Source organism: Rosa chinensis, chromosome 7 (genome assembly GCF_002994745.2).
Source record: "Rosa chinensis cultivar Old Blush chromosome 7, RchiOBHm-V2, whole genome shotgun sequence".
In the NCBI taxonomy this organism is placed as follows: Eukaryota; Viridiplantae; Streptophyta; class Magnoliopsida; order Rosales; family Rosaceae; genus Rosa; species Rosa chinensis.
This window is the reverse complement of record NC_037094.1, coordinates 27,355,273-27,375,425: the sequence shown is the minus strand read 5'-3', so window position 1 is coordinate 27,375,425 and position 20,153 is coordinate 27,355,273. Positions and strand designations below refer to the sequence as shown.

Here is a 20,153-nt window from a genome sequence, read left to right as displayed (position 1 = left end):
AAAATAAAAATAAAGGCACATTGGACCGTCCATATTCAAAATGGAGCGATCTCAGCCGTGGATTATGTTCCCAACGCTCGGCAGCAAAAAAAACCCAGCCTTGCGGGGCCTACTGGAGCAGACCACTACAGCTGCTTTTTCTCTCTCCAGCGCAATTGGGCGGGTCTTCCTCCTCCCCCGTTCTCCCTTCTGCGCATGCTACCCACCGAACTCCTCTAGCGTATCCTTGTCGATGTTGGGCTGGGTAAGCAGAAAGTGTGATCCCGGGCCACTGTGCTTAGTCTTGGTCTTGGAATTGTCTTAAATATGAGAATACAAATGAGTCCAAGTCACATATTTATAGGATCAGATCCACCAAAAACCCATGGTTGGAGAACCAAAGTCTTATAATTGGCAAAAATTTTATTTGGCACCCAATGGTTGGAGTTGCCCTTAGCAACAACTAACAAATCACTTGGAAGTTTCATCGCTCAAGAATGAAGTACCAAAGTGGCAATGTGGCGGCACTACTCTTTCTCGGCCATTAGTGTTTTAGGTACTGGTCTAATAACTCATTTTTAAGGGGGACTTGTCAACTGCCTTGTGATTAGGGGCATCTAAATACTTAATTAATATATGTTCATGCATCAAGTGCCTTGTGTTATTATTGGCCTATTCCTAGTGGTATCCGAGCATCATTCCCGGCCCCTTTCTAGAGGCTCGTATTCGTCTTCTGTTTAAGAGTTTATCTTAAGTAGTATTTGCAGTCATGGCTGCTTAGTAATAGTCAACCTGATATTTTGGGAGAGGGTACATTGATATAGATATCCAAAGTGTGGACCAATTAATTAAGCTCTAGCTAGTTTTTATGGCACGTTTACTTACTTGGAATAGAAATAATCATGAATCGGAGACAAGTGGAATGAGAGAAGAAAGGAATCGGTATTGATTCATAAACCCATCTCCTCCCTTCGTAATCAAATTCCTGAATATTCGGGAATCGATTCCTGATAAAGAGGTGGGACCTACACCTATTCTGATTCCTTCATGTGTTAGTAAACTCAGGAATTCTTTTACCCGGAATCATTCCGATTCCTTTATGTGTTAGTAAACACAAGAATGTTTTTACTCCGTATTCATTCTCTCTCATTCCAAGTAAGTAAACATGCCCTTAAAGTTGATCGAGTTATAGCTAGGATGGAGGAGCTATTGAAACTGATGGGGATATTATCGAAAGACTGATGGTTCGTAATAAATGATGGAACCTTGATATTTTTTTCTTTGAAAATATCGAAAGACTCTCAAATAGCTGAAATTTTGTTGATCAAAATAAAAAGCATTACTTGTTGAGAGGGGAAGAGTGTGATCTTAATTAGGAAAGAGATTGTGTAGAAGACTAACTAATGTCTGCCCTAATATTAGCACAAAGTTTGCTTCTCGCAAGATATGAGTAAAAAAAATGAAATGAAGGATGAAGTCACAGTACGAGTGTCTTTGACTAGGAACTTAATTCTCAAAAATTAAACACTCTCATCATTGCCGTCAATGAGAAGTTTGCAACAGACCATAACACTATTTCTAAGAGCAAGCTCAACCGTTAGGTCAATGGGTTAGGGTCACAAGGTCACCAAGTCAGTAAACTGTTCACTGCCACTGGACATATGTTTTCACCCGTTGGGTCAGGGTCACCGGGTCAGTTACTGTTCATTGAATATTTTATTAATTTTTTTAGTGTAAATGAGAAACATATGATGTAAATAAATACTATTTATGAACATTTTGGAAATGCAACCAAAGATATTTTTTTGGGTAGACAAATTATATCTCCACGCCAATTTTATTTTTAACACTCCACTGACACTTTTATCACACACCACCGACATTTTTTTTTAAAAGAGTGAAAAAACTCACCGACAAGTTTGGACGAACTAGATCACTCGCACACTATTCAATCTGACTGTTATTGTGAATGTAATCTTATCTAAATTTTTGGATAAGATTACGAAGAATGAAATGTTGACATGTATCCTCATCAAGTTATCATAATCGGTATGAAAAATATCAATAAATAGACCTAATCTTTGCACTCCATATACACACAATCCAAGCTTAACAAACCTTCACCTTTTTCTTATCTCTAGCATTACATATTTCCTCAATTTCCCTGATTTTAATGAATACATTGTGGGATAAAATTCGACGGTCTAGGGATGAAGATGATGAAGAGATGATGATCACCAACGTCATTGTGATCGCAGTAGTTTTTGAATCTACAAACTAAACTCGAAGGCGCGGTTCTCATCCGGGTCGTGCAACAAACGAGGAGAGACTTAGAGAAGAAAGGGGCAAAAATTTGATGGCCGACTACTTTGTCAAACATCGAATGTTCAAAGATTGGGAGTTTCGAACACATTATAGGATGAGCCTCAATGCAATGTCTTCCAGCGTATATTTACTGACCTCTGCCAGTATGATTGATACTTGTTCAAAAATTAGATTCAACCAAGAAAGTCGGACTACTTACAGAGCAAAAGATGACGTCTTCCTTGCAAATGCTTGCGTACGGTGCTGGGGCAGATCAATGTGCTGTGTATTGTCGGATGACGAAATCCATCTCCATCACAGTCCTTCAGCAATTTACAAGAGGAATTGTTAATCTATACTCAGTAGAATATCTCCGCGCTCCTAATGCGGTCGACCTCAAACGACTTTTGGCCAAAGCTGAGAAAAGAGGTTTTTCAGGAATGATTGGGAGCATTGATTGTATGCATTGACAATGGAAGAATTGCCCTTCTGGTTGGGCTGGAGAATATAATGGTCGAAAACATATCCCCACTATCATCCTAGAAGCAGTCGCATTGTACGACACCTGAATTTGGCACGCATTCTTTAGAATGCCCAGAGCATGCAACTACCTCAACGTCCTGGCAAAGTCCCCGTTGTTTGACGAGCTTACTGCTGGTACAGTACCTCAGATCCAATTCTAAGTGAATAACAAAATTCACAATTTAGGCTACTATCTGGCTGACAGTATTTATCTTCGGTGGGCAACTTTCTTGAAAACTGTTCGTAGTCCTACACGCCCCAAAGAAATCAAGTTTTCAAAGGCTCAAGAGGGGTATGGGAAGGATGTGGAAAGATGTTTTGGTATATTATAGTCATGCTTTGGTATTGTTAGAGGAGCTGCTTGTGGGATAAAGAGGACAATCAATACATCATGTTGACTTGTATTATTTTACACAACATGATTGTCGAGGATGAACTACCTGAAGACAGCGATGATGAGTTGGAATCCGATGAAGAAGAGGAGAACAATATGAGGCCCAAGATTTCTAAGGTATGGGAAGGACTCACCGGTAGTGACTTTGATCCTGTTGGTAGAGATGATCATTATATGAACGGATCCATGGATCGATACCAAAAAATTAGATCTGAGTACACTCACTCAAACCTTCAGGAAGATCTCATTAAGCACTTTTGGGAAGTTAAAGGCAACAGGCGTATCTAGATCTGCTATTTGAATAATTGGCTACTGTCTCTTTGTGTGTTTTTCATTTAGTGTGTGTGTTTTTCATTATGTTTGTGTGGTTTTCATTTAGTTTTTGTGTTTTTCATTATGTTTGTATGCTTTTCATTTGTAAGTGTATTGCTTGAGGACTTCCTTTCAATGTACCCACATATTCAAATAAATTTTCATTTCATGACATTTATATTACATAAGTGACAGACCAAGCATTGGAATAAGAACAATACAATTATTTAAAATATATAACTCCCTAATTTTCCTCATCCTCATCTTCAATAGGAATCCAATTTGTGTTTGAGGGGTCATCAGTAGGTTGGGGTTGGTGGATCGACCCGAAGAGAAAGGTGAAGGGACTCCACTAGTGAAAGGTGGTTGTGGGAAACCACCGGTGAAAGGTGGTTGTGGAAAACCGTCGGTGAATGGTGGTTGTGGGAATCCATTGGTGAATGGTGATTGTGGGAAGCCACCGGCAAAGGATGTTGCGGATAGTATCCACCGGTGAAAGGAGGTTGGAAGCCTTCTTTTAGATGTCTTCTTTCCTTTCCGGATAGTTTCTTTGATAGCCTTCTTTCCTTGAGGCCTCACCAAAGGATTGGGAGTTACATCAACATTTACCTCATCTGCAACTATGTCCAAGTTGACATGAGAATCATGAACGGATTGTTGTGTATGCATCCGTTCACTTCCTCCTCTTAAGGTTCCTCCAGTCGAAGAGGTATGGCTTGGAATGTCACTAAATTGTTGAAAGCCCAACACGATCTCATAACATTCTAAACTATTGAAATCATCTTTTTTTGGCCTTCTTTTCTCTTTGGTCATCGCAGCTCTCTACAAATCTTGTGCTTGAAGTTGCTACGTTATTTAAAAAAAAAATTGTATTAGTACAAATATAAATGAGGTACAATGTATCAACTAATTAGCTAAATACTGTTTAGTCGACCCTAAACTTTTGCTGAAAAAACACTTCAGTCCCTCGCCTTTTAATTTGACATGTTTACTCTCTGTTCTTTCAGCTTTATACCTAATAGGTCCACTCCGTTAGACTCCGTTAAATTGTGCCGTTAACTCTCTATTTTAAGGATAAAATTACTATTATACCCCTGACTTTCTCTTTCTTTAATTTTGTTTAATTGTTTTTATTCTTCTTTTTTCTTCTTCTTTTTTTTCTGATTCGCACCAATAAAATTACTAATTTTTTTTATTCTTCTCTTTTATTTTTGGTTTCTTTAATTTTTTTTAATTTTTTTTTCTTCTAGTTCGCACCAATAAAATTACTAGAATTTTTAAATTATTTTTATTCTTCTCTTTCATTTTTTTCTTCTGATTCACACAAATAAAATTACTAATTTTTTTATTCTTCTCTTTAATTTTTTTAATTATTTTTATTCTTCTCTTTAATTTTTTCTTCTCTTTTAAGGATAAAAATTACTATTATATTCCCTCCCTTGTTTCTTTTGTTATGACTAATTTTATTGGGTGTTAATTTAGGTGAGCAAGAGAAGAAAAAAAATAGTCCTAACTTTTAATATGACTTTTATAAAAGAATTGGTGTGAATTAGAAGAAAAAAAAATAAAAGAGAAGAATAAAAACAATTTGAAATAATTAAAGAAAAATAAATTCAGGGCTATAATAGTAATTTTATCCTTAAAATAGAGAGATAACGGCACAATTTAACGGATTGTAACGGAATAGACCTATTGGTTATGATTATTTTTTTCTTCTCCGGTTCACCCAAACACCCAGTAAAATTAGTCATAACAGAAGAAACAAGGGGTGGAATATAATAGTAATTTTTATCCTTAAAAGAGAAGAAAAAATAAAAGAGAAGAATAAAAACAACTAAAAAAACTAAAGAGAAGAATAAAAACAATTAAAAAAATTAGTAATTTATTGGTGCGAATCAAAATAAAAAAAAATAAAAGAGAAAAAAAATTAAAGAAAGCAAAAATAAAAGAGAAGAATAAAAACAATTAGTAATTTTATTGGTGCAAATCTCAAGAAAAAAATTAGAGAGAAGAATAAAAACAATTAAAAAATTAAAGAAAAAGAAAGTCAGGGGTATAATAGTAATTTTATAATTAAAATAGAGAGTTAACGGCACAATTTAACAGAGTCTAACGGAATAGACCTATTCGGTGTAAAACTGAAAGAACAAGGAGTAAACATGTCAAATTAAAAGGCGAGAGACTGAAGTTTTTTTCAGCAAAAGTTCAGGGACTAAACAATATTTAACCCTAAATTTTAATACATCACCTAGTAACTTTAAGTATAAGGTGAGTATAATGTATTAACTAATAATTTTAAGTATAAATTATGTATAATGTATCAACTAATAATTTAAAGTAAATTGTATCAAGTAATTAAATTTTAATATAAACTAAAAAGATCATAAAAATTAATATTCGTGTTACACTACAAATTCATACTTTTTTCTTTATTTTTTTAGGAAAGCGACATAAGAGCTAACTCATCGCCCTTAGTCGAAATTTTATTAAAAGAGAAGAAAGGTACAAGAGTAAGGGGGAACTAGGCCAAAACCACTTTCACAGGACATAATTCAACATGGCAACACTACTGCAAACCTTTTAATAGACATCACTTAAAGGATATCGGTTGAGAAGAAAACCAATGTCTTAAAAATTTAGACATCAAATTTGATATTTTCTGATGTCTATTAAGAATATAGACATGAGTCCTTATAAGACTTAATATTATTTTATTATTTTGAAATATTGTGAATAGATAAGGCTAAGCTGCAGATTCAACTAAGTATTGGAAAAAACAAAAAGATTGAGGAATAGCGGGAAATGGGGAACCGCTAAGTATGGATGCTTTATCCTTTTTCTTTTGTTTCTTTTTGTTGTTTTTATTTTTTTATATATTTTTTTTATCTATCTCCAAGCACATCTTCGTATTTTTAGAGACATCACTTAACAAGACATCAGTTGCTAAATGAAAAAGACATCAGTTTTGAACCGATGTGTATCAACTGGCATGTAGTAGTGCAAGTACCTATCAAAAGTGCTATTGATAGGAGCAAAAAACAATAGAGAAAGCAATACAACGACAAAAACTAATTAATCAAAAGCTCACCATCTGAAACGATACATAATGCCTAAGGACAAATCATGACCATAGTGTTGGGTGTGTGGATCCAATTCCACATAGGATAAGGATTTGTTAATCCTTGATCAAAGAGGAGTTTTGATTGTTTCCTACCTGCTTACATAATCATACTTGGTAATGGTTTCTATGTCTATTGAGAATAGGTTTCCAATGTATTATAGGGTCTGGTTAGATATCTATAAATAGGGGCATAGGTTGTAGTAGTAGATCAAGTCTTTGAAGCATTAAACAGAGAGAGCAAGTGAGGTTTCGAGAGTTGGTGAGAACTTCTTGTGAGAGATTCTTGTATTCTTGTTCGTGTATTCTTCTTCTATAGTGAAACCCAAGCAGCCCAGGGACGTAGGCAAAGTTCTTTGTTGAACCTTGTTAACAAGTTCGTGTTTGTTTTCTCAATCGTTTATCTATATTGTTTTGCACTTGTCTGCTTCCGCAAGAGGAATTCTAGGTCGAATTCATAACACATAGAGCCCAGCAATGAAGTTGGGGACTGTAATCCACCAAATAGAACCTAGGTTGGTAGCTCCATACTCAGCTAATTTGTCAGCCAAGCTGCTGCCTTCCCTGTAAATGTGGGTAACCTTAAATTGAATAGACCAAGCATTTTAAGTCAGGATTACTTCATCAATTATATTCGCACCACTCTTGTACCAATTTTTCGCTTGCCTTAACGAATAATGACAAGCATAAAGTTCGACTTTCAAATTTTTCCACCTCCCCATATAAGCTTGAATTGATCGGACATATTCATTCCAATGTTCGGTATAGTGTTTACGAATGTCTATCCATAGATCATCTTTTCTTCGATCCATACCCTTTGCCTGATTTTGGCTAACATATCTCCAAGACTTGCACAATTGAATGTCTTCCATAGGCTGCCATCTCGTCCGGTCAATACTTGGATGTATTATGGGTTGTGCGTTTGTATTGGCTTGTACGCTCATATTGAAATCAAAAAATTTTGGAAAATGAAAGCTATGAGGAGGAGGAACTAAGAAAGATGATTTTTTTTGTGTGAGAGCTAAAATAGAAGGTGAGGAATTTATAGGACATTTTGACTTCTTTTTTTTCTTATCATTGTAATGTAGCCGTTATTATTTATAATTTTTTTTTTCACCTTCCTAAACCTGGTATAATTAGGTCATTAATTATTCACCATCTGATCCCAATTACTATTACAACCAACGGGGCAGATCTGTTGATCGTTTCCTTCAAAATTCAAAAGCAGCCAATGGGTACTTGCCAACGCAGCAACCCACGTCCAGACATCGACAAAAAACTGCCTCCACGCGCGCTGCAGCTCTGTCCCCGCTAGAAGACAACCGACTGCAGCGCACGTTCTCCACCAGCGCGTCTCTCCTCCTCTCTTTACTTTGGGCCACACTGGAAGCCTAGGTCATGCCTCATTGCCTTGGGTCACCAACTTGACCCAGCAATAGGCCTGGGTTATTTATTGTTGGCTTGCCCCAACCCCAGTGCGTGGAAGGAAGAAAATGGACATTTTACTGTCCTGGGTCATTTTGTGAGGTGGTGCCCGGGCTTGGTTATGCCCGGTGGACTTGCTTTAAGTGCTGGAGTCTTAGTGACAAGGACAGGAGCTGTGGAATAGTTGATCGATGGTAACTAGCTATAGCAAATTAGCAATCAATTAAGGCGTGTAATGTGGCTTCAATTTTCCGTTGCTGCAATGGAGGTCAATCAAGTGAGCTGTGCTTGGTAATGTTGTGGAACAAGTTAGTCCTGCTTAGTCAAGCTGACGACGATGTGGAAGAAAAATTTGTTACATGCATGTATGGAATGCAATGAGGTTTTGCTTTAGAAAATGAAAAATTAAAATTGTCCTTTAGTTTTAGCAAATGGACATTTAGTTAGATGAGTTGTATCTTTCATGACTAATATATGCTGATTTAACTACTTATTTTCAATGTAACATTAATATTTAACTGGGTACATGAACAATGGTTCACTAGTCTGCAGTACGCAGTACATATTTGCAACTACTATAATATCAACAGACTATATATTTTCCAACCCTCAATTCAGAAAATTATCAAATTTCTATCAAATATATTTTACAAACAACGCGCATGGATCAAAGTATTTGGATCAAATCATGTTATATATGTTTTATCACAAATTGTACATGAACTTAATGCGATGCTATCTTAATGCGATGCTATTGTATGGTTGTTATGATAGAACTTTATGGTATTCATCTGTTCAACACTTAATTAATTTTAAGGATGCATTTAGCTTGCATCCTTAAAATGGAATAACAAACTTCTATGCTTCTCAATACTGTTCTATTACGAATCAGAGGAATTTATCAATGTGCAGTCAGGAAACATGCTTTCAAACTATTCATAGATCGATCCTTATAATTTTACAAAAGTCAATCCTTCATGGGGGTTCTATAAGCTGTTTGAGTTTCATGAGAAATGAGTGAGAACTTATCAAGTTAATGTCAAGAAGTCAAATTAGGTTGAGTGTTAGATATTGTAGGTTAGCTATCGGTTATTATAAACTTAGGAACTGTTGGAACTATTAAAGATACATGGTTTCGATTGGGTGAGGCTATTTCCACCTTACCAAATGCTTTGTTCACCCTACCATTAAATTTTTACCCTGAAAATTTCAATTTCACCCTCAAATAATTAAGCAAACAAAAAAAAGATATTACTATTGAAAATGTAAAACTGGGAAAGAAAAAAGAATAAGAAAATAAGCACATCATCGTGGTGCAACCCCTTTTTCTTTTTTTTCTTGTTACTTTTTAATTATTTTTTCCTCTTCACTGTCTTCTCCCTTCATCAGTTACTGTGACGTAGAATCAAACACGAGTCACATGAAGTAGAACAAAATAATACTAACCAACAATTATTTTCACTTGCTGCTATAGATTGAAAATTTCATCTAACTAATTGTTTGATAGACTGGCGATGAAGAAGCTAAGATGATAATTTTTTTTTTTTTGGTATAGAAAGTTGAGATGATAATTGGGATGTCTGATGGATAAATTTTTATTTATCCATAAAATTGTACTTAACTCCAATTATTTTTTTTCTATTAATAATTGTAATTAAGGATAATTTTGGGATTTTAAAGAAAAAAATTGATTGTAGGGTGAACAAAGCATTTAGTAGGGTGGAAATAGTCGCACCCTTTCAATTTTGATGTATACCCTCGAAAACATTTCCGATGTTCAACATAGCGACAGAGATAGTTCACTTGTGTGATTTATAAGAGTTAGATACCTAATTGGTAAATATCTTTATGATAAACAAAAAAAAAAAACAAGAATATTAAGTTATGGATTAATCATGTATTTTTTTTTTTTTGAAATAGAAGTTGATATCATTAGATCAACAGCAAAAAGGATGTAGTTTACCGAAACTTACATAAGAAATCCGACAAGAAAATCCGGATTAACCTACCTAAGCTAAAGCACACCATTAAGGATCACTGGGACGCTCACATTTAAGCGAGCCTATACAAGAATGAAAAAACCTTGCCTCCTACGGAAAAAAATTATTCAACTAGCCCTCACTTGCCAATCATGCAATTGTGGTACAAGCAAAAAACTAGAAACGTCATAGAAGACTCATAGAAGTTTATCCAACCTCATACAAACTCAATACCCTAATTCATTAGGGCCCAGCTGGCCTCAACTTGAGCCCAAGCCCAGAGGCCCAAGCCCAAATCAAACCTTGCCTCCTAGGAAGGCTTGCCTGCCTCATTAGCCCAAGCCCAGAAAGTTGCCACAGATTCGAGCCCATCAAACCAAGCTTGAGCCCAGGCCTAAAGGCCCAAACCCAAACTCGAGTCAACAGGGCAGAAACCCTAGGCCACTTCTGGCAGGCTGCCTCCACCGCCGTTTGATCCGGCGGCCAACCTAACCACCACATCAGATTCGATCAAAACGGTCTGTCAAACTCTGCAGAAGATGGCCAGACGTCGAACCCCGACCACCTCGACCTCGACGACTCTCGCCTTGTCTGTATGAAACACCGCCCAAGACTCCAGTACCCACACAAACCTGACGCGATCGTAGCCCGGCACCACTTGGATCGAACACACCACACCCTCGAACACCTCAGCCTAAAGCCGCCGCGAATCGGAGCAGTACCACCTCAAATGGGGTCTTCGAACAATCCCCAGAACCCGACGTCGCCAACCAAGGAACTGTTGCTCCGTCTGCACGCCGTCGCTCTGGTCTGGACACCGCACGGTCGCCGCCGCCACTCGAAACCCTAGGTTTCGCACTCTCAAGGTCGCTCCGTATTGCTCGGAGCCTTCTCACTTTGGATTAATCATGTATTACTTACTTGAAATGATTAGAGAAATGCACTAAAATATGGTCGGTAATATTGTGCAAATTCAAAAAAAAATTGGTGAAGAAGAATGTGCAATTTTGTTATCTACAATATCTTTGGGCATAAAACTGCTCGTTTTGCTTTAACTAAAAAAATAAACTAATCCTCATCGTTTAGTTTAAGTAAACAGACAATATAAAAACTTACTAGAATTGGTCAAGAACAATAGTATACATGCATTGAGAGAGAATAAATGCTCTCAATTTTAAATTTAAACAAAATGACGAGTGTATCAATTACAAAATTTGCTTCTCATATAGCGTAATGTGATAAACATATCACAAAAAACTACTTCTCACAATAAATAACACCAGTTGTTAGATCTCTAAAAAAAAAAAAAAAAAGACATGCATGGAAACTTGTACCTTCCTCGCAGGAGGATATTTGGTAAGCTAATTCTACCAAAAAAATTAAATTTATTATAGCTAAAGTAGAAAATGATGGGATAATAATTCTGACCTAGTCGTTTGCAAAAGTCAAGTTAATACCCCCTTTACCAATACAAAATTAGATGCTTTCAACTCCAAAAGGTCAATAAACACCTATAAAGATATTCCTTACTTTACAATATAATCCCACCCCTACCCTCCTTTCCCTGTGGTATCCATCGAACCAGTTGTCGGCCTATGACCAGTCCCATTCTACCTTCATTCCCAATTCCCATACAGCACGTGTGAACTGAGCCATGGCACTCCTGTAAATAAACCCAAAATTCGGGGTAGTCTCGCAACATGAAGACACCCATTCAAGACCTCTACCAATTCCATTAGCCCCGAAACGCGGCGTTTCCACGTCCGCCAAGGTTTACCAATCCAAATTTCCAAACTCCACCTGCGGTTAACATCCTTAACCATGGTTAAGTTGTCTCCCCCAATCAAACCCCACCTGTTATAAACCTAAGCCGAAGCGAAGCCACAGAAGAAAAACCAAACCAGAGAGAGAGCAGAAGCAGGAGAGATTAGACTGCTTCGAACTCGGAACTGAAAAACGGCACCGTAATGGCGGCGGTCTACGTCGACGAGGAGGAGGTCTGGAAATGTCTGAAACACCCCTCCAAGCGCCGGAAGAGCGGCATCTGCCACATTTGCCTCCGCGAGCGCCTCGCCGCGCTCTGCCCCGACTGCGCTAACGTGCGCCCCTGCCCCTGCTGCGCCACCACCTCCTCCGACTCTTCCTCCTCCTCCAACTCCTCCCGCTTCCCCGCCGACGGCGTCCGCGTCGCCAAGCTTCTCGAGAGCGAGCCCTCTTTCCGGCGATCCCGTTCCGTGGCGATTCCCTCTTTCCTCCGCTCCAGCTCCCGCTACGTTGGAAGCGGCGGCCGCCTCTTCGACCTCACTACTTCCGGCGACAGGAGCGAGCGGCCAAAGACTCCTTCTTTTTGGTCGTCCGTGTTCCGCTCGTCGCGGAGGAGCCAGGCCAGCGAGTTCAGCGTACAACCCGAGCCGGCCCCGGCGGTGAAGAAGTTCGGCGAGATTGAAGAGGTGGAACAACAAGACGACGAGGCGGCGATGAGGAGGACGATGATGATGAGGTCGAGGTCGGTGGCGGTACCGATGGTGTCGACCAATTCCGGTTCCTCCGGGAAGCCGCCAACGAAGGGGAGGGGATGGCATTTTCCAAGTCCGATCAAGGCCTTCCGGCATTCCAAAATCTCCAAGATTGGTTCTGAACGGTCGCCTGTGTACAGAGGTTAATAATATATCTTTTACAATTATTAATTAACAGAAAAAAGAAACTCCTACTAATAATATTACTTCCTTTTTTTATTTCCTCTTTAATTCTTTTTGAGTTTGAAAAGGGAATTTGCAATGATAATAATTTCCTTGTAAGCAAGCACAACTATTATGTGGTGCAAAGTTTAGCCATTTCAATGATTGCAATCCATCTGTGTATCCATTGGGCTAAATATTAATTTTCAGTTTGAGTTAGTCATTATTATTCTTTTTTTCTTTTTTTTTCTATATGCCAGTAAGCATATTTATCTAATTACTCGAACTCTTAATCTAATTTAATTCGTAATGTAATTCGTAACACTCATTCGGGTGTGAATAAGCCGCAGATTTTAATTGCAATATAGCGGATTTTGTTGACGAGTTCCAGTCTAGCATAGCATACGATGGGAGTCTTTAACTGAAAAAATGTGAGGAGTCAAACCTAATTAGGTCGGTCCACATGGCACGTGTATATAATGCCAATCAATGGGGGTTGAATATTGAAAAGGATACTTTAGTGGTACCAGGGTTTGGTTTTGGTTTAATTTTTCAAGAATGACATTAGTGTACTTTGCAAGACTTGTCCAGCAGTTAGGGGATTGATTAATTTGGGTAAGGTTGGGATTTGGATGTTTGTAGGGACTAGGGACCTGGCTTATGTCACTTCATTAGTTAGAGGATGAGGGGGGCGGCACGTTATGATGATGGTGGTGGAGATGAAAGGTTGGAAGCCTTTCATTATTCAAAACTAAAGGCAAGTGTTTAGGTTAAGAGGAAGGTTCGGATGTAGAAATCGTAACAACGATATGGATTTGACATTTTTCTTTTTCCCTCTAAATTTGAATTAGATAAAAAGTTATTAAGCTTGTTGTGTAACTTTATGTCTGGGATCACTTATAGGAAGCTGCTAGTCGAATGTAACAAATGTGTTTGGATACTTTGGAAAATATTTGTGCAAGATAAGTTTTAATATTTCTTGTATATTTCGTACGATATCTAGCTCGCATTTGGGATACTAGCATGTGCGTCTACCCATTTCGAGTGGATGTTACTTTCACTTCCAAATATATAAATTCTGCTAACTAGAGAAGAATGTGAGCTTGAAACTAGAGAGTGTGCGCAAAAAAGTTTTTATTTTTCTTAGCTATCCATGCGAGAATCACTCATGCAATCAATCAATTAACTTGAAAACTGTTTAGCTATTTGATTTACTATGACTCTTAGTCAGTATCATCTTACAAACTACATATGTCCCGCAGTTTAGATGTGTTTTAGTTTAAAGAATCTTTTGGAGGATATAATCTTTGTATATGACCTGTGCAAGTCACAGGAAGGATATGGTAGATATTTTTGTTTAAAGCAAATTGGGAAGGGAAATACAATAAAAGTATTTCACCTAAAAACTCAAGAAAAAGCCATAAAATGATGCACATTTCATTTTCAGAGTCCCGTTCTCCTGGTCAGCTACTGATCAGGGATTATTTGCTCAACTACCATCCGATTGAAATCGGACGGTTGACAGATCTCATCTCTAGAAAATCTAGATACATGTCAACAGTCCGATTTCAATCGGACGATAGTTGAGCAAATAATCCTTGATCAGTAGCTGACCAGGGGAACATCTCTGTCATTTTCATACATATATCCTTCATGTACACAATGTCTATGATAACTTATTAATGTCAAAAGAGCACACACCAAAAAAAATAATAATAATGGTACTACTTTTCCCAATTGGGTAATCATTCACACAGAGCTTAATAATTTCAAAAGAAATTTTAAGAATGCTTGTCTTCAAGTGTTGGTGTGAAAGTTTAACAATAATAGAATCATCATCGATCAAGAACAGCGCGCAAATGATCTCAACTCAAAATAATGGGCATATCTATTCTCGTGAATGAAGGATATTGAAAGTGCGGCTTATTGTCTCTGAATTATTATTGTTGGATTAGAATAGCTTAGTATGAGTAGGTCCACAATTTGATAATTATTTGTCTAGATTCGTAGATCAACAAGTCTTGATACAAGTCTTGATGCTAATGATGAGGCATGACTTGCACAGAAAAAATCAATTTTGCAACCAAATGTATACGATGATAATGACATGTTCGATCCGTGATTAAGAAATTAGTAACCCTAATTGGTGATTTGTGAAGAAATAATCATCATTTTGTTTATTCTAAAGCACTAACTTCCAAAATGTTGTTCAAAGTCTACCCAAGTTTACTAAACAGAAACTTTGAAAATCACCTAAAGCCAACTATTTACTCTAATATTTTTCTTTTTCATTTTGATAATTTCCCATAGTAGAGGTCATGGAATTCCATTCAAACTTAATGAAATATTACACTAATAGCTAGTCACTATGATGATCATCTCAATTTCAATATGAGAGGTCATGGCAAGAATTTCTCATACATGGATAATTGGCGCACACAAATTAATAAACAAGAAATCAGCAAAACACTTAAGTCTTAAATCTTTACTTACTAATGACTAAACATAACCTTAAAACGCCATAAACACAAGAGAGATTATTCAGAGCACCACCGTACACTTGCACCAACATAAATGAATGGTTAGATTGCATTAAATACACTTTTTGTATATTAAAAATAAAGTTGATAATAAATATCAAGGGTTGAGATTATTTTATAAGGTTTGGGTCACTTACACCGTCGGTACATAGAATAATTTCCATCCAACTAAACCCGAACCAAGATAACTACTAACATCATATCGCCACCTTTGAAAGATGCCTAATCTAAACATAAGTGAACCCCAATGTAAGAAGTCACCTACAAAACTCAATGATCAAAGCTATCATTGAAAACCGACGAGTGACGGTCATTTCTCGATCGAAAACGGTTGTGTTGACCTGTCCAAATCGACGATAGATGTCGCCCTTGAAATGTCTCATTAGTAAGATGGTGGTTAGGTCTTCGCGCTTTTTCATTAATTTTACCCCATATATATCTCGATACATGTAAACAGAATGTTTTCATTTGACCGCGCAATAGTAGCGCCGGCTTCAAGTCGTCGGAGTAAACAACTAAACACAAAAATCCATTGAGTAAACACCTTAAACCACGTGTTTGCAATATTTATTTGGATTACGTATCTGCAAATAGATTCGTAACCATTGGATCGACAAAAACACCAGCAATTTTGTATGCAACTATGAGAACCTTAGCACATGTATACCTCATAAAAATAAATCAAATAGTTTAAAGAAATATTTCAACTCATCACACAATTTAAAAGACAAACCCCCTTATGATTTGAGTGATTTTTTCTTGGCCAATTCTAATTTGGGTTTAGAAAGCCACATCAGTGTCAAGATTATTGACCAAGTAATATTCCTTGTTGGCGTGCTTGAGATGGACTTGAGCTTCACTTCGTCCTTTTATATTGTTAATCATAATCAAAGAACTAAATAGTAGAGCTGCCAACTGTTTAAATCTTCTTCAACAATAAATTAAACATTGCTTTGATTATAGATTTAGTATTACTTATATTTTAATTTGCCGCTCGATCGGCACTCGAAAGTAAAGTGCATTGTGACTTTCCTTTTGCCCACAAAAGTGTGATCGATAAACCCTTTATTATAGCATTTTGATTGCCAGCGCTTTTGGACCAGAACATTGTGGACATGTTAAAAAATTGGAAAGTCAAATTAATGAATGTTTAAAGTACATAATCAACATTATATAATGTAACTATGACACTGACCAGATTCACTTCACAGTATGGTTTAACCTTTTTTTTTTTTTGGTAATAGTATGGTTTAACCATTTGAGCAGTTAATTAGTGTACATCAAAGTTTCGAGGAGAATTGATATGCAACAGACTTACCGTACTAATATCGATCCGTCGGATATTCTATAATTAATTGCACATTATCGATCTGTCTCATTTTGGTACCTCCGTTCATTGGTTTTTAGTTTTTACTCGTAGCTAGTTAGGTATGTTCATATATACCACTTTATATATCATCCACATACTCGTTCTGTTATCCATAGGCTCACCTATATTTCTATATATCTACTTGCATATATAAGCTGTGACCAGTCACAAATTAGGGTGATGATCGAGCTAGCTAGCTTTTGCTATTTGAGTGGGGAACAATTATTCATGACGATGGTTGGCGTGTTGGACATCAAATGAACTACATAGATATATTCATGCTCGAGAATTTGAGATATCTCGCTGCAAATAGCCTATATCGATCTCTAGCTTGTGAGTTGTTGCTATCACCACCACTATTTGTAACTGGCCAACTTGCACGTAACTCTCTATATATATAGTGTCCCGTCTGTTCTAACTTCAATCATATATCTACAAAGCATACAGCCATATATTGTTTGACTGCTTCATGATAATGATAGATCAGTACCATGCATATATATTGGGATTGTTATAGGCAGAAATATACTAAAGAGGATTTCGATGTCAATAGTCCCCCAGCCAACACATGGAAACTACACATAGTATTCTAGCACCATTGATTAAAAGAACGTGATCAACTCTTTATTTTTATCTATCTTTTACTCGGTATTAAGATTTAAAAATTAAGTCAAAGATTCAAACTTTTTTGATAAATATTTTACAAATATATTATATACTTAAGTTCAGGTGACATTTTCATCATTTCTGGCTTGCGTGACTCCCCAACCGTTCAAACGATTTCCGGCCATATATTGTGGACAAGAGTTGGTGTTTTTCCTGTTCTTTGCCTGCACTCTTTCCTCCGCTAGCCGTTCTTACATCGGATTGATCCCCTTCAGTTACCACCCAATTGAAAGGCTCCATTCTTGAACCTTTTGGTTTTCCTTTCCTACCACATCTTAGTTTTGATAATCATAAGAGCTTTGGGGAATTTTTATTTTATTTATTTATTTTCTCTGTAGGGCACATACATGGGACAGGGAAAAGTGACTAACTAGTAAGATGGAGTTTAGGAGTTGATCGAGTGGGAACTGGGAAGAGATCGAGAATCTCTGGGTGGATGGGTCAGTAGGTTAGTGGCTGTTATTGAAACCCAAAAAGTCGTAAAGGGAGCTGTTTCGATAGAAAGAGAATCGATCACATATCCATTTCTTCAGTAGCTGCTTAAAACAAACAGCCAAGCAAATAGGTTCAGATTCATGTAGCTTTAGTTCATGCAAATATTCATAATACATGCCCCTTGATTCATACAAATTTATATTAATCGAATCACTGCAGTACTCCTAAGATCGAGATCGATCAATCACACTCCATCTCGGGGAACCACAACTTTGCTGCTGCTGTCACTATAGCCTAGGGCAAGGCAGGCGGGTACTGCTGTAATAGCTACCTACTGCTTAGCTATAGATATAGTCTTCGACCTTTTCAAAAAAAAAAAAAAGATATAGTCTTCGATCAATTGCTATCTGCATTTATAAACGTGGAAGTATTGGATTTTTACGCAAACATCGTTTATGAATAAAAATTTACTTTTCATCAAATAAGTTCATTCATACTTAATAAACTGAACGATACAAGCATCTCAGTCACAAATCATCTACTCCTATTACTTGGTCAAGAAAGTTACTTTTCTCGGCTTTTTTTGCTTTTAATTTTTATTAGTTTAGTTTTGGTTGTAGTAGAGATTTTAAGTTGCAAGTTATTTTCCTCCTAAAAAAAAAAAAAAACAACAACAACAACGATACAAGCATGAGCCCTTAACATGTCACTCATAACAAAAGAAAATCAGTTTTACAGTATATTAACGTATTAATATATTAAATATAGATACATTCTTTATAGCAGCAAATTAGCTCCCTGCAGTCGTATATTGGCTCAAAATCAAGCTAAGTTAGTCTACTAATGCATAAAGTTAAATATTGCGGCTTCCACCTCTCAAGATTTCCTCATTCATAATCCTCCTGTAAGGCGTCCTCTAGATCAGCGTGACCACATCAAATGGAATCTTCCTCCTCCAGACCATGTTAAAATCAACTTTGATGGTTCAGTCGTTCAACTAAACAACATTGCAGCTATTGGCTTTGCCATCAGGGACAGCTTTGGATGTCCTATTATTGCTTGTGCTAAAATAATTGGGAAACCTAGTATCCCTCTGACTGAAGCTGTTGCTCTCCGGGAAACCTCCTAAAAGCTCAAGAGCTTAACTACATCAACCTGTTGATTGAAGGGGATTCCCAACTGGTCACTCACTGTGTTATTGGGAAGACCAACACTCCTTGGCATCTTCAGTCTATCATCCATGACATCAAACAGTTAGCATCCAACTTCAATTCAATCGTTTTCACCCACACTTTACGGGAAGCTAATTTTGTGGCAAATGCCCTTGCCTCCATAGGCCATGGATCGGACGAGCGCCTTTCTTGGACCAGTCACTTTCCCCCGAGTGTTAGCTCAGCTATTATCTTTGATATCTTTGACGCGGGTTGCTTTAGAGGAGCCTCCCTTTAGCTTGTTTTGTTAGTCTTTTCGTATCCAAAAAATAATAATAAAAGGTTTATTTCCACACTTTGTAAAATAATGTTTTCTTCTAGTAACAAGCATGCACACATACATAGCTTCTAGGAGAGTTGACTATATACAGGCAAACCATTGACTATACAAGTGCAGTCCAACAAAGCGTTCACCACCATTACTGTGTTGACGTCTATGTATCGAAAATAGCTATAAGCTTCCTACATAAGAGAACTACAACCAAAGGTAAGCTAATTCTACAGTCAACCTAAACCTACCTCCACCTATATATGTTCCCATCACAATTCAATTCAGACACACTCAATTTTTATTAGTGAATATAAAAACAGATTGAAATTCATAAGCTATAACTCACAATTTACATTCATCGAAGATTTGAAAACCTTACAGAAACACAAATTTTATATTACTAAAAAAAGGTTGAGTGTGAATTTGAACAGTGAAATTTGTGATAGATAGGTGTAAACTGTAATTTGAAATTGAATTTTTTTTTTATTTAGTGGGTGATATATTTGTGTCAGACAAACATGTACAACCTAATATTTATTATTGAGTTAATCAATTTAATATAATTGATTATATTAATTAAATTTTAATTGACTAAGAATGAACACAAACATGACATGGCAAACGATTCATTGAATGAAATTAGAGAAGTCATTTACTCTTTAAGAGTCTGGATCGGTTAGAAATATATAACCAAATTATCTTCTCCAAAATGAAAATTTAAGATGTATAATAATTATAATTTCTTTTATTTCATATTCAGCAAGATCTGCATTAAAATGAGAGCTTCGGTTAGCACAAAAGTGACAAGAGTGAGAAGAGCCTTTGGATTGGACGGGATATTTGTCAGCTGCAAATGCAAGGTACAGACTACAGGCCCCCTACCCCTCACTCGCTTCTGAAACGTAGCTTTTCCCCTGGGTCCCACTTCCTCATCCCTCCACGCGTACGGC

General features: G+C 36.9%; 2 protein-coding genes across 2 annotated transcripts; both read left to right on the top strand.

The window, feature by feature from the left end:
• The first annotated feature begins 2,513 nt into the window (after positions 1-2,513).
• LOC112177717 lies at positions 2,514-3,487 on the top strand. The gene is made up of 3 exons (XM_024315978.1): positions 2,514-2,742; positions 2,992-3,044; positions 3,158-3,487. The coding sequence occupies exons 1-3, from the start codon at positions 2,514-2,516 to the stop codon at positions 3,485-3,487; spliced, it is 612 nt and encodes a 203-aa protein (XP_024171746.1).
• An 8,413-nt stretch (positions 3,488-11,900) lies between these two features.
• LOC112179667 lies at positions 11,901-12,937 on the top strand. The gene has a single exon (XM_024318122.2). The coding sequence runs from the start codon at positions 12,001-12,003 to the stop codon at positions 12,694-12,696; it is 696 nt and encodes a 231-aa protein (XP_024173890.1). The 5' UTR covers positions 11,901-12,000; the 3' UTR covers positions 12,697-12,937.
• Positions 12,938-20,153: the final 7,216 nt, after the last annotated feature.

What these genes read in the sequence shown, in the direction of transcription:
- LOC112177717 (XM_024315978.1), top strand. Translation starts at nt 2,514, where the DNA reads ATGACGTCTTCCTTGCAAATGCTTGCGTACGGTGCTGGGGCAGATCAA. An exon ending in AATGATTGGGAGCATTGATT is followed by an intron (nt 2,743 to 2,991) that starts GTATGCATTGAC and finishes TTCACAATTTAG; the next exon opens with GCTACTATCTGGCTGACAGT. An exon ending in GGGCAACTTTCTTGAAAACT is followed by an intron (nt 3,045 to 3,157) that starts GTTCGTAGTCCT and finishes TGGTATTGTTAG; the next exon opens with AGGAGCTGCTTGTGGGATAA.
- LOC112179667 (XM_024318122.2), top strand. Translation starts at nt 12,001, where the DNA reads ATGGCGGCGGTCTACGTCGACGAGGAGGAGGTCTGGAAATGTCTGAAA.